The sequence below is a fragment of the Chaetodon trifascialis genome, chromosome 24, assembly GCF_039877785.1.
Source record: "Chaetodon trifascialis isolate fChaTrf1 chromosome 24, fChaTrf1.hap1, whole genome shotgun sequence".
Lineage (NCBI taxonomy): Eukaryota > Metazoa > Chordata > Actinopteri > Chaetodontiformes > Chaetodontidae > Chaetodon > Chaetodon trifascialis.
The window spans coordinates 14403192-14415485 of record NC_092079.1 but is presented as its reverse complement, the minus strand read 5'-3'; the positions used below and the strand labels follow the sequence as shown (position 1 = coordinate 14415485).

At 51.3% G+C, this 12294-nt stretch overlaps 2 protein-coding genes across 3 annotated transcripts in view; both read left to right on the top strand.

Moving 5' to 3' along the window:
• LOC139351963 (prolactin receptor-like) overlaps positions 1-2927 on the top strand; it is a 17562-nt gene extending 14635 nt beyond the window's left edge. Inside the window, exon 9 of the mRNA XM_070993886.1 lies at positions 165-2927. Coding sequence (XP_070849987.1) covers positions 165-836 — 672 coding nt within the window. The 3' untranslated portion in view covers positions 837-2927. The remainder of the gene's footprint in view (positions 1-164) is intronic.
• Positions 2928-3821: 894 nt separating this feature from the next.
• On the top strand, positions 3822-10114 carry dusp27 (dual specificity phosphatase 27). Of its 2 annotated transcripts, none has more exons than XM_070958007.1 (6): positions 3822-3876; positions 4788-4915; positions 4995-5113; positions 5926-6157; positions 6327-6544; positions 7178-10114. In XM_070958007.1, the coding sequence occupies exons 2-6, from the start codon at positions 4794-4796 to the stop codon at positions 9970-9972; spliced, it is 3486 nt and encodes a 1161-aa protein (XP_070814108.1). In that variant the 5' UTR covers positions 3822-3876; positions 4788-4793; the 3' UTR covers positions 9973-10114. The 2 variants fall into 2 exon arrangements, with proteins under 2 accessions (XP_070814108.1, XP_070814107.1); XM_070958006.1 differs by having other exon boundaries at positions 4995-5122.
• Positions 10115-12294: the final 2180 nt, after the last annotated feature.

Genomic DNA, 12294 nt, shown 5'->3' with positions numbered 1-12294 from the left:
TAACCATTTCTTCTTCTTCTTCTTCTTCATTTCCTTCTATCTGTCTGCTCCCTCCTCCTCTCCTCGCTGCTCCTCCTCTTGTTGTGCGTCCTCCTGTCCCTCCTCTCTGCGTCTGTCCACCTCTCTCCTTCTCCTCTTCCTCCCCGTCTTCTTCGTACCTTCAGGGGGGGAACTTGGACGAAATAAACCGTCACTTCAGTAACTTCCACAGCTACAGCCCGCCGAGGTACAGCGAGGAGGTTTGGGACCAGGTCAACGCTGACGACGTCTATCTCACCACGCCGAAGGACCGTGGTGTCCCGGCCAACCCCACGGACAGGGAGAAGGACGCTTTAATTGCGCCGCGTGACCCGACGCTGGCGGCCGCCCATTGTCGCTTCGCCGCCCAGAACCCGATGTCGTATGTGCAGAGCCTGTCGCCCTACTGCTCCACGCCTCCAGAGGCCTTCGCCCCGCCGCCGGACGTGCCTCTGCCGTGGCCGAGGCCAGAGATCGTGTCGCTGCCGGGGGCGGAGTATAGCATGATGGGACATGCCGGTCTCCCCAGAGCCGTCCCCGCTCTTGATGCCACCAGCCACTCACCGCAGGATTTCTACACCTGCGTCCAGCTGATGAACGAAAGCGGCGAGGTGCACCTGGTGCCGTGCCTGCCGCCGGCGTACTGCCGCGAGTTCCCGCCTCCGCCGAGGCGAGATTTAGACACGGGGGAGAAGGAGGAGAAGAAGAAGAAGAAGCTGGCCGACTACCAGGCCAGGACGAATGCAGTGAACCAGCCGAAAGATGGCGGCGAGGCGGCCGACCTCCTGCTGCCTGTAGCTGTCGACAACCAGAGCTGAACAGAACCACGTTCACGGAGACTTCCTGACAAACAGGAAGTGAACCTGCAGGATGTCAACGGACCTTTCTGAGCTTCACGCTGACAATGTTTTCATGGACAGAAGAAGGAGAAAACTCTCAGACTTCATGGTGCAATAAACCGCCAATCAGAGCCAAGAGACAAAGTCCAAATTTGAACCTGAATCACTGCAAACGAGCACCAGAAGAAGAACGGCGTCACTGATTTACGGCCGATGGTGAGCAGGAAGCAGCTTCCTGCGCTCTGAACAGAGATGATGTCACGACGTCGTCCACCGAGCTTCACGTTCAGGACGCCGTTCTCAGGAAAAAGACAAATGTGATGCTTCAGGACAAGAGACAAGCTTCTGTCTTCATTCAGACCCTCTGTCTTTGTCTCCGCCTCAGCTGAGAGATACGACAGACGGGCAGTTATGTTGGTGCCTGTTCATGTGTCCCGGCTGGCGTCCACAGATGTCCACATTCAGGACATGAGCTCCGTCCGTTACGGTGAATGTGACACGTGTGGCAGCTGAATGTTAACCTGATCCGTCTGTCTCGTTATGTCTCCAGTGTCAAACGTTCTCACCCTCAGGAAGACGTAGCCGTCTGTCCATCGTACTCAGGAGCTCTCGTATGTTTCATGTGTCGTCTCTGCGTCTCTCTGACAGCCGCTTCATGTCCTTTAGATCATGTTTGGTTTTATTTATTTTTGGATTAAGAACAGAATAAAAAGAACCTGTTAAGTCGTCCTCCTGTCCTCTGAGGAGACAGCCTCACATGAACCTCCGATCAGGGTCCAGTGTATTTCTGCCTGGCATGTCTCCCTTAAGTTAGCCGTGTTAGCAATAGCAGACGATTTGGTCCACGGGGACGTCCAGCGTGATGACCATGAATCAAAGCACAGAGACATCCACAAAGACACAGCTGATGATGGTCCAGGCGGGCGGGTGGCGAGTGCAGGTTTAAATGCACCGGAGCGTCCCGTTAAGGTCTCAGACTGATCAAAACGAAGGACTTCTGGGCGAATAGCGTCTGAAGCCGTCCTGTCCGTCCCTCTGAATCCACCAGCTGCCGTCTGACGGCGGTTTAGCTTTTAGTTTTTTTAGTTCATCTGATCTGTTGTCCGATAGCTGCAGGCTCAAACTGAAGAGGGTAAATGTCCACCAGTCCAGGATCAGTCCGTTAGCTTCGAGCGGTCGTCACCTCAGACGCTGTGACGCAGTGTTGATGTACTCTGAGAACGTCGAGGTGTGTCGCCGTGCCGCGTGACCTGCTCATCAAAGAGCTCGGAGGCGGCGAGCACTGGGGATCAATCAGGAGCAGTGTGGACCCAGTGGGCCGCTAACCGTAACGCAGCCGTTAGCTTCAGCTCCAGCGGGAGCTGGGACAGCGGCCGTGTCGCACCGGCGCCGGATTTTCTCTGGATTTTGTGCCTTTTATTGTTTTAAACTGACGTTTGCTCTTCACGCACTGCGTCGAAGTCGCAGCAGACGGTTCGAGCATGTGCCGCTAACGAGTGCGAACCTCAAAAACCAGCTCAGCGTTTGTTCATTTTCACCTTTTATTGGCACCAAACCACCAAACGAGGCTCCTCCTGTTGGACTGGATTATTTTTCAATGCAATAAAAAGTGAAAAGGCAGCTAAACCTGTGCAGGCTAGTGCAAAGGCTAGTTAGCATGTGGCTAACTGTCAGCTGAGAGTAAGCAAACATCATTATGTTAGCATGTCTGTTAGCATCGATAGCATTTCCTATGTGGACTGAGCTTGTTTAGCCACATTTAGCTTTGAAGAAATGTCTCATCTGCTGTATTTTCACTCAGTTTGCTGCTTTATGATCCGTCCTCAAGTCACGTCCTGCCTGCAGACACTCAGTGGACAGTTTGACTCAGCTCTGTGGACGTGTTTGGACAAATGCTGTCTGATATGAACACTGTGCATCAAGTGGCCATTTGTTTTTTTCTCTGCATCACACTGACGAGTCGTGCTGCTGCTGTTGTTGTTGTTATTGTTGTTGTTGTTGTTGTTGTTGTTGTTGTCGTCTGTTGCAGGCACTTTTCTCTGACAGTCAATAAAGTCTCTTCATATTCCGTCTGGACGCGTTTGATTCCAGAGGCTCGGTTGACTCGAGCGAGCCTGCGCTGATTAAAAGCATCCATCCGATCAGAACGAGCTTTTCTAAGTCTGTCTCTGATAATCAATGTGAGCTCGTCTTGTGACCCTGTGACTTAAATTAGCTGCTTTCTGAGGCTATAAATAGCCGAGCGGGTCAGCTGACTTCAGATAAACACGAGCAGTCGATCCTGTGACACGAGGAGAGCCAATCAGAACGCCCGGTGGTGATGACGTCACAGCCTGCGAACGAGCAGATTTTCATGGAGGTGACGCCTGTCCTCCACCTGCGGGTCCTCGTGCCCGCGGCTGACCCTCCGTCACACAAAGGTCAAAGGTCAGCGTCAGTGTGACATCATAATTGTATTCCACATATTTGTCTTCTGGTAAATGCTTTTAAACCAAACTGAGACACTTGAGGACGTCCGCGTGGACGCTCTGAGCTTTTCTGCTGCTTCCTGACAGTTGTCCACTAAAAGTGTCCTGAGGGCCGGAGACACAGAGACGGGCTTTAATCACCGTTTGAGCTCTTCAAAGGTCGTTTTCAACAATTTGTGCAGAGCAAACAGTCGAAATGATGCGTGGAAGGAATGAAAGAAAGGGATTGATGAAGAGGAAGGAGGGACAAAGACAAAGAGGACAGACGAGGGAAGGAAAAAGAGACAGGGAAGCAAAGAAAGAAAGGAAGGAAAAGATCTGAGTGTGCAGAGTCTGTCTGTGTGAAAAACTGCAGTGACGATGCTGTACTCGAGTAAAAGTACTCAGTTACTTGCAGCTGTGGTGTCGGGTGTCTCCACAGGCCTGCTGGGGGGGGCGGGGGCGGGGGGGGGGGGCGTAGGAGGGGTGGAGGTCTCTAACTTTAGTGTCTGTGTGACGGCCATCGGCTTCAGACGGCCTCCTTCAGCCTGACGGCGTGACCGAGCGGCGAGGTAAGAACACACACTCACACACACACACACACACACACACACACACGCACACACTCACACACACGCACAGCTGTGGTGTTTATAACGTTTTCTCACGTCTGATCAGCGCTGATGTTTTCCTGTTTTCAAAGCTTGAAGCCTTTTCAGCTGATCTCAGGCCTGCCAGACTCCAGGCAGCTGTCGCTCTGCTTAAAAATAGATCAGCTGGAGAGCCTCACGTCACACACACACACACACACACACACACACACACACACACACACACACACACACACACACACACATTCACAGCCGCTGAAAGCTTTAAAGATTTCCACTCTTTCCTCTCGATTTAATGAACAGGGTCAGTTCATGGGGGGACAAACATCTGAGTGACACCAACGATCTGCACCACTGTCATGTCTGCACTTAGCTTAGCTTAGCATCAAGACTGGAAGCAGAGGGAAGCAGTTAGCATGACTCTGTCCGCTGTTCTAAAGCTGCTGCAGGTGGTTTTTAGGAGCCGGATCGATGGATTTTAAACCTCTTTTGGTCCAGATTTGATAAAGCAGACGTGATCTATCGTCTTATTTAGCTCTCAGTATCCGTACCTGCTAAACATCAGCGTGTTAGCACTGTGAGCATGTTAGCATCGCCACTGTGAGCCTGTTAGCATTGTCACTGTCAGCGTGTTAGCATTGTCACTGTGAGTGTCTTAGCATTGTTACTCTGAGCATGTTAGCATGGCTGCTGTGAGCGTGTTAGCACACTGATGTTAGCATGAAGCCCAAAGAAGCTAACTTGAAGCTACATTCACAGGGGGTTCATTCAGAAATGAGAATATTTTGTCTGCAGTGAATTTGACACCTGACAAGTCAGGAAGTTTCATCCCACTGATGCTAAAGTTAGCATAACATCAACCCTTTCTTCAGTCAGCCATGGCGTCGACCAATGAGAGCGGGGAGCGTGGCGATCAGACAGTCCCTGGTGGAGAGGAGGAGGCGGAGCAGAGGAGCGTTCAAGGAATTCAGTCTCGTTACCTGCGCTGTCCGTCCCCCAGGTAAGAGCACCTGAGGACACGCAGTGACCCGTGATGAGGATTTTCAGTCTTTCACTCTCCTCTCTCTCCTGTCCGTCAGCTTCTCCATGATCTCAGAGTCCAGGTTCTCCGCCATCTCCGGCTCAGACGCCGCGAGCATCTTTATGGAGCCCATCCACCTGTCGTCGGCCATCGCCGCGAAGAAGATCATCAGCGAGGGTGAGATAGGTGTCGAGGAGACTGGTGTTTGCTGTTTGCTGTTCAGATTTCAGCCTCTGTGGTGATTCAGTTCACTTTGATTTAATTCAGCTGTATTTTGGAGGAAATCCAGCGGAGCTCGAACTGTTTGATCATATTTAGGTTTTTCATTGGCTGACTGAGCTGAGCTTTAAATGCCACGGTGAGGTCTGGTTCAGGTTCAGCTGAAACACTGAGAGGACTGAACCTAGACCAGAGCAGGTCGCCTCCTCTTCAGCGCTCCTCACTCATCAATAATCTAGTCCACATTCAGCGAGTCTAATTTGGTCAAATCGTCTTCAGTTCCAGTGAGTCCACGCTTCCTCCCCTCAGCTCATTAAAGGACGCCGGCGCTGTGATGGAGGAGCAGAGTGGCGCTGATTGAGGAAATTAGCTCATATGACGCCTTGTCACTGAGCCGCTCGTGGAGCAGAGTTCTCCTCTGACATTACAGGACGTGGACGTCGGCTTAATGGACGATCTGCAGGAAGGACGAGGGTCCGCTGCATTAACGAGGTGTTCTGCTCGTATGTTAGAAACAGAGGAGAGAGGAAACATCAGCCAGATCGCTCACAGGTGGAAGACATGAGTTTAACTGAGGTGTTTTCAGGTTCCTCAATGAAAACAGCTGTTTGCAGGTGACGTTGCATCGCTCTTTTGTTGTGGCACAAACTGCAGATGGAAGGCAGGAAGTGATTTTCTGCACAGGAAGCACTTTAACACACGTGCTCAAAATGCCAATGTTTGACCACGTTGACGCCATCGTTATGACAAACCATGTGTTTCCTCCTCAGAGCTGCCGCCTCGCAGCCCGCGTGCCGAGTCGGTCCCGGAGTCCATGCTGGAGACCGCCGAGCAGCTGATGGTGGAAGACCTCTACAACCGCGTCCGGGACATGGTGGACGACCGCAGCCCCTACAACACCCCCTGTGTGCTGGACATCCAGAGAGCGATGGTGCAGGACCGCCTGGAGGCTCCTGTCAACCCGGTGGACGAGGTCTGGCCCAACATCTTCATCGGCGAGAAGTGAGTCACGACGCATTGTTTCATCTGAACCGCCGTTTTCTTTACCCCTAAAGGAGCTTTTTATCATTAAGCTGAAAACATAAAAAATCTCCAAACAGTGACGAGTTTTCGCTGGACAGTAACGAGGGGTCAGGCACGACTCACTGAGTTCATCGTGGTTTTTCTTCAGGTCGATCGCCGTCAACAAGGCGCGTCTGAAGCGAATGGGCATCACCCACATCCTGAACACCGCCCACGGCACGGGGGTCTACACGGGCCAGTCCTTCTACACCGGCATGAGCATCCAGTACATGGGCATCGAGGTGGACGACTTCCCCGACGCCGACATCTCGACGCACTTTCGGTCCACCGCCGAATTCCTGGACGAGGCTCTGCTGACACACAAGGGTGAGAAGTTTCTCTCCGTTCTGCTGCTTTTCTGTTTCCTCTCGAGGAAAATGTTTGACCTCTTTCAAAGACTGATGAAGAATTCAGGCGGTCAGTGAAGCAGAATATTATTATTATGAATGTTTCATTCAAAGACAAGACAGACTTTTCATTTGATCTTCATGCGTTTCAGTATTATTTTTATTATTTCTTCTCCGCCTGCAGTAAGTTTCTCTTACTGTTGTGTTACTTTGTTGCAAGAAACATTTAATTATTTTTTCCCTCTGATGTCAAAATGTATCTTGTGCTTAAACAGAAATACAAGGAAACAAACCTTATAAAGAGAGGACGTTGCGCGTCGACAGTCCGCTGCGATCGACCATCATCATTTGATTCAGTCTGACATCGAAACACCAATGAAATGATCAAATTAAGTTATTTTTAACTTTCTGAGAGAATATTTTACAGTCCAGGTCCACCATGTCGAGCATGTCAGCGTTTCATAAAAGGTTTTATTGAACACGTTGTAAATCGATGGTAGCTCACAGTTACTGTGAGATCTTTTTTAACCCTGTAACTTTATTAACACTCTTAAATAATGACAGTGTGCTCCGGCCTCAGTCAGACTGTCATCACTGCTTTGTCTTCTTCCAGGAAAGGTTCTCGTGGTTTCCATGATGGGTGTCAGCCGTTCGGCTGTCCTGGTGGCGTCCTACCTGATGATCTTCCAGCACATGACCATCATGGAGGCCCTGACCTCCATGAGGAAAAAGCGCGCCATCAACCCCAACGAAGGCTTCCTGAAGCAGCTGCGAGACCTCAACGAGAACCTGATGGAGGAGCGCGACGACGACGACGAAACGCTCAGCCAGTGCTCTGTCATTGACGCCCGGGCGCGTGCTCGCATCTTCGGCGAGGGCGGGGACGACGACGACGACGATACTGATAAAGAGGAAGAGCAGAGCATGGTGGAGGTGAAAGCGCACTCCATCATGATGGAAGAGGAAGAGGATGGAGAAAGCGTGATGAGCAGCGTCGCCTCCTCTGCGGCTGCTGCGGCGCTCAGGAGCGGATTGATTGGAGCGCAGAACGGGCTCGACAACCAGGGCTCGGCCAGCACGCCAGAGGAGGTCGATCTACCTGAGCAGGAGCACGGAGAAGACGGTGACGATGAAGATGGTCTGGACAGCATGATCCGCGAGTGGCAGCGGAGGAACGAGAAATATCAGAACGACGACTGGTGGGAGGCGCAGCTGAACAGTGACGGCGAGGACGCGGAGTCTCTAACTGAGGGCCGTCCAAAGAAGACGAAGGAAGGTGCAGATGCCGACGTGGAGAGCATCACCAGCGAGGACGTACGGGCTGTGAAAGAGCGGCTGAAACGCCGCAACAGACGTCCACCCTCAGACGCAATGTCCACCTCCAGCTACTCAAGTTACTCTGACCTTTGGAAACAGCGTTTGAGGGAAATCGAGGAAGAAGCCGCTGCTCGCTACCGCAAGAAAGAGGACGACGATGGCAGCGAGAGCACCGCTAACGAAGGCGGAGAAGGAGGGAGGAAGAAGATTGAGGACGAGATGGAGAGCATCCTCTCTGACACCGGCTCCATGTACAACTTCTGCCAGAAGAACAAGGAAAAGATGACGCCTTTGGAGCGCTGGCGCGTGAAGAGGATCCAGTTTGGCTGGAACAAGAAGGATCGAGAAGATGGAGAGAAAAGTTCAGTTGGAGATGGAGATGGCGAAGGAGAGGCCAAGACTCCGTCCCTCCAAGACGTCAACCTGACGGCGTATCAGTCGTGGAAGCTGAGGCAGCAGAAGCGTCTCGGGGAGGAAAACACAGATGAGATCCTGGAGTTGAGTCGGGGTGAGGACTCTGCAACGGTCAAACGCAGACAACGCCGTGAGGAGCTCCTGGAGCGTTCAAAGAAAACCTTGGAAGAGAGTCAGTCCATGTGTGGCTGGGAGACTGAGAGCTGCATCAGCGGAGGGACGATCCCTCTGTCCGCCTTCTGGACCGGAGCCGGAGTCGCAGGTCCACCGAGCGTCGCCAATGATGACAATGTGTCCATGCTGAGTGGCAGGTCATCCATGATATCTTCAGTTTCACAGGCGCGCACTGCAAGATCAGCCCAGTCAGCAGTCCCAGTCAATCCTGTGACACCAGTTCCTCCCATCCTCCCAGTTCCTACGGTCCAGGGCCCCGGAGGTGAACCGATGGTAAACCTGGCCAGTATCCAAAACTGGATCGCCAACGTTGTTTCTGAAACCATCAAACAGAAGCAAAGTGAGATGAGCCTGCCTCCACCGTCGCGTGTGGGGTCGGAGCTCAGCTTCGGCGCTGCATCGAGCATGATTTCAGGCCGCGGCGTGGACGATGACAAAGCCTCCTTGCTGAGCGGTGCATCCTATTCCGGCGTGCTGTCTCAGGGTCGCGGCAGAGCAGCGTCAGTCCTCTCAGGTGGTGGGTCGAGCAGCCTCTCCGGTCTCACTGGAAGAGGCTCCGCTCTGGGATCTGCCTCTGGCTCCACCTTTGGCTCCAAGAAGAACAAGATCACCACCACCAGCGTCCCTCTTTTCAGCCTCTTCCAGGACCAGGTCAACATGAGCAAACTGGACGCCATCGACAAGGAGATCAAGTCCGAGATGAGGGACAAGATGTCTACCTACGAGAAGAAGAAAATCCTGGAGGACAACAAGCGCAGCACCCTCTACAAGAAAAAGAAACCAAAGGAGGAGGAAGAGGAGGAGGAGGAGGAGAGGAAGAAGAAAGAGGAGGAGTTTCTTGAGGAAGCAAAGAAAAAGGAGAAACCTACGAGGAGCTACGGCCTCTCCGGGTGCCTGAATCTCAACCCCGCCCTGGAGAAAGACAAGAACACGAGCATCGACGACTGGCTGCAAAGTGTCAGGCCTCCTCCGAGGAAAACGGCCTCCGGAGCAGAAGTTGTCCAATCAGAGGATCCCTACGATGACCTCGATGCCTCTGCCTCCGAATTCGACTTCTCAAGCCGCAGGGCCTCGTATGCTGTCGATGAAGATGAGGAGGAAACGTATGGCGTTGCCTCCAGATACAGATCAAGGTTACATGAGGACCTGTCTGGTGGAGACGTAGAATATTCCTACAACGGGTTCACGCAGTCCCACGGCTACCGCCGGGCGGCGAGGTCGTACGCCGAGAGCAACGAGGGCTCGGACGCCTATGCCGACCTCTCTGTAAAGAGGACGTTCGCTCGACATTCACAATACGAAAGCAGCGAGACGGCGGGGAGGAGGAGTAGGAGGGAGGAAGCCGAGGAGGAGGAGGACGACGACATCGCTGCCTTTATCGCCCAAACCAGGCAGAGGATCAGAGCTCGGGCCGTCGCCGAGGCCGAAGACGACGAGGTGCTGGCGGCTTGGAGGGCGCAGCAGGAAGCGAGGTCACAGAGCAGAAGTGAAAACGAGAGTTAAGAGCTGCTCGTTGAAATAACGATAAACATGAAGAATTAGTTTCTAAAAAGGCTCAAAAATGAAATATTACCTGAGGATGATGACGAAGATGATATGTTTTTGTTGTGGGTGCAAGAGCCATTTTCTCTTCAGGACAAAAAGCCAGTTTATATTAAAATCAGTGAGGAGAAAAAGCACTTTCAGAGATGTGTGACGATGAGTGTTTCGAGTCTGTATTATTGATAATGGCTTCAAACAGAAGTCGCATGAAGGCTTCGGCCGCGCCACCGATGAATGTACAACGCTGTTTTCATGAAAGATGACGTAAAACTCCTGAAGGTTGAATCAAATCTCATTTGTACTGTTAAATTATTTTATTGTTGCAATAAATGTTCAGATAAATGACGACTGATGCTTTTTTTCTGTGTGAGTTACGGTTCTATGAAACTACGAAACAACAAGCTCCAGAAGGAAAAGTTTAGAAATGAGCATGAAAATCAGATGATCGAACTCGTCCTGTCGGTGTGTTCAGTTCAGGACTGAATCCAGTCTGCACACTCATCACAAAACGTTTGAGCACCACCTAGTGGACAGTGGCGGTGGTGCGTTTGACACCTTCAGATTTAATGGTATTTTCAGATACATGAGGAGGTGAAACGTGTTAGCGAGTGTTTCGCTGCAGCGGGGATGACGTCATGTGAATACATGTGAGACTTCAACGCTCGTTACAGCTTATTGTGAAGCTTTACATACCACAGATGGATAAACCAGCAGAGGAATGTTGATCTTCAAGCTGAGAGAAGAGTGAGGAGGAGGAGGAGAGGAAGAAAAGTAAGAACAATCCAGCAAACCTCTCGTTACACTGAGCTCATATGTACAGACCACAGCGACAGAGTCAAATACAAATATCAGCTGAAAAGGGGAAATTAGCAGAAAAATGTTGTAGTATTTGTTAGAAAACATCATTTAATGAAGCAGGGCTTCTAACTATGTACATTTACTCCGTTTTAAAGTAGCAGTACTGTACTGTAAGTGAGAATCTGGGTGGAGGAGGTCACACCTGAAAGATTAAAGTCTCGAGGCTGAAAACGTGGCCTTCAGGTCACCGGACCGTTTCTGCCAATCAGCATTAATCAAATCCTTCCTGAGTGAGCGCGAACGCTTTCATAACGTGGACGAGGACGCGCCAGCCCAGCGCTTTTCCCTTTATTTCCTGCATCATGGCGAGCTGGTGGACGCCGGCAGGCGCGTCGGACACTCTGGACCTGGAGGACGATTCAATAGTGTCTCGGGTCATTCAGGCGGTCGGGCTGTTCGGGGACTTCCTGTCCTTGGAGGACACAATGGAGCCCATTTTGTCTGAAGTCAAAAAAGAGGAGTGGACCGAAGGAGCTGAAGGGGAGGAGAAGAGCTTCAAACAGGAACAGGAAGAAGATGAAGAGAGGCCAAAGCATGAAGTGATGATGGAGGAGGACAAGGAGGGGCAGGTGAGGAAGGAGGGAGATAAAAATGAGAGCAGAGAGGAAGAAGAAAAAGAGGAGGAGGAGGAGGAGGAGGGCATCAATGATGGAACTGTTGAAATAGAGGAAGAAATGCAGGTAGAAAAGGAGGAAGCAATGAGAAAGAGTGTGGAGGAGAGGAGTGAAGGAGAGAGAGGAGAAAAGGCAAACATGGAGGAGGACGAAGAGGAGCGTCAGGGTTGTGGAGAGGGAGACGGGGTGTGTGAGCTGGAGGAGGAGAAAGGTGAGGTGGGAGAAACAGGAAAGGAGGTAGAGAATGAGGAAGAGGTGAAAGGGGAAGAGATAGGAGGAAGAGAGGAGGAAAAGGTAGAAGAAGAAGAAAATGTTCAAAGAGAGCAGGAGAAAGAAAGAAGGGAGGAGGACAAGACTGAGGAGACAGAGAAGAGGGAGGAAGATGGAGGCAGTTTGAAAGTGGATGATGAGGAGGTCATGAACAAACTTGGATGGACCGAAGAGGAGGAAGAGGAGAAAGTGAGAGAAAGACATGAAGAAGAAGTGGAGAATAAAGAACAAAAAGAAGAGAAGGAGCTCATAAAAGAAGGAGGTGAGGATGATGGAGCAGAGCAAGAAAATGAGGAGGAAGAAGTAGATGAAGAAAGAAGAGAAGAAGAGACTGGAGAGGAAGAGGAACAAGGAAAGCAGGTAGTGGAGGAAGAGGGAAAAGATGGAGGGACAGAGGTTAAGACTCACGAGGAAGAAGAAGAAAAGGTGGTTGTGGAGGAAGGAGAGAGTGAAAGAGCAGAGAAAGAGGAGGAAGAAGAGGGAGAAGAAGAAGGAAAAGAACAGGACAGGGAGACAGAGACAAAAGAAGAAGAAGAACACG

Coding starts and splice junctions, on each gene's coding strand:
- dusp27 (XM_070958006.1), top strand. CDS start 4,794: ATGGCGTCGACCAATGAGAGCGGGGAGCGTGGCGATCAGACAGTCCCT. Junction 5,123..5,925: donor CATCAGCGAGGGTGAGATAG/GTGTCGAGGAGA, acceptor TTTCCTCCTCAG/AGCTGCCGCCTCGCAGCCCG. Junction 6,545..7,177: donor GGCTCTGCTGACACACAAGG/GTGAGAAGTTTC, acceptor GTCTTCTTCCAG/GAAAGGTTCTCGTGGTTTCC.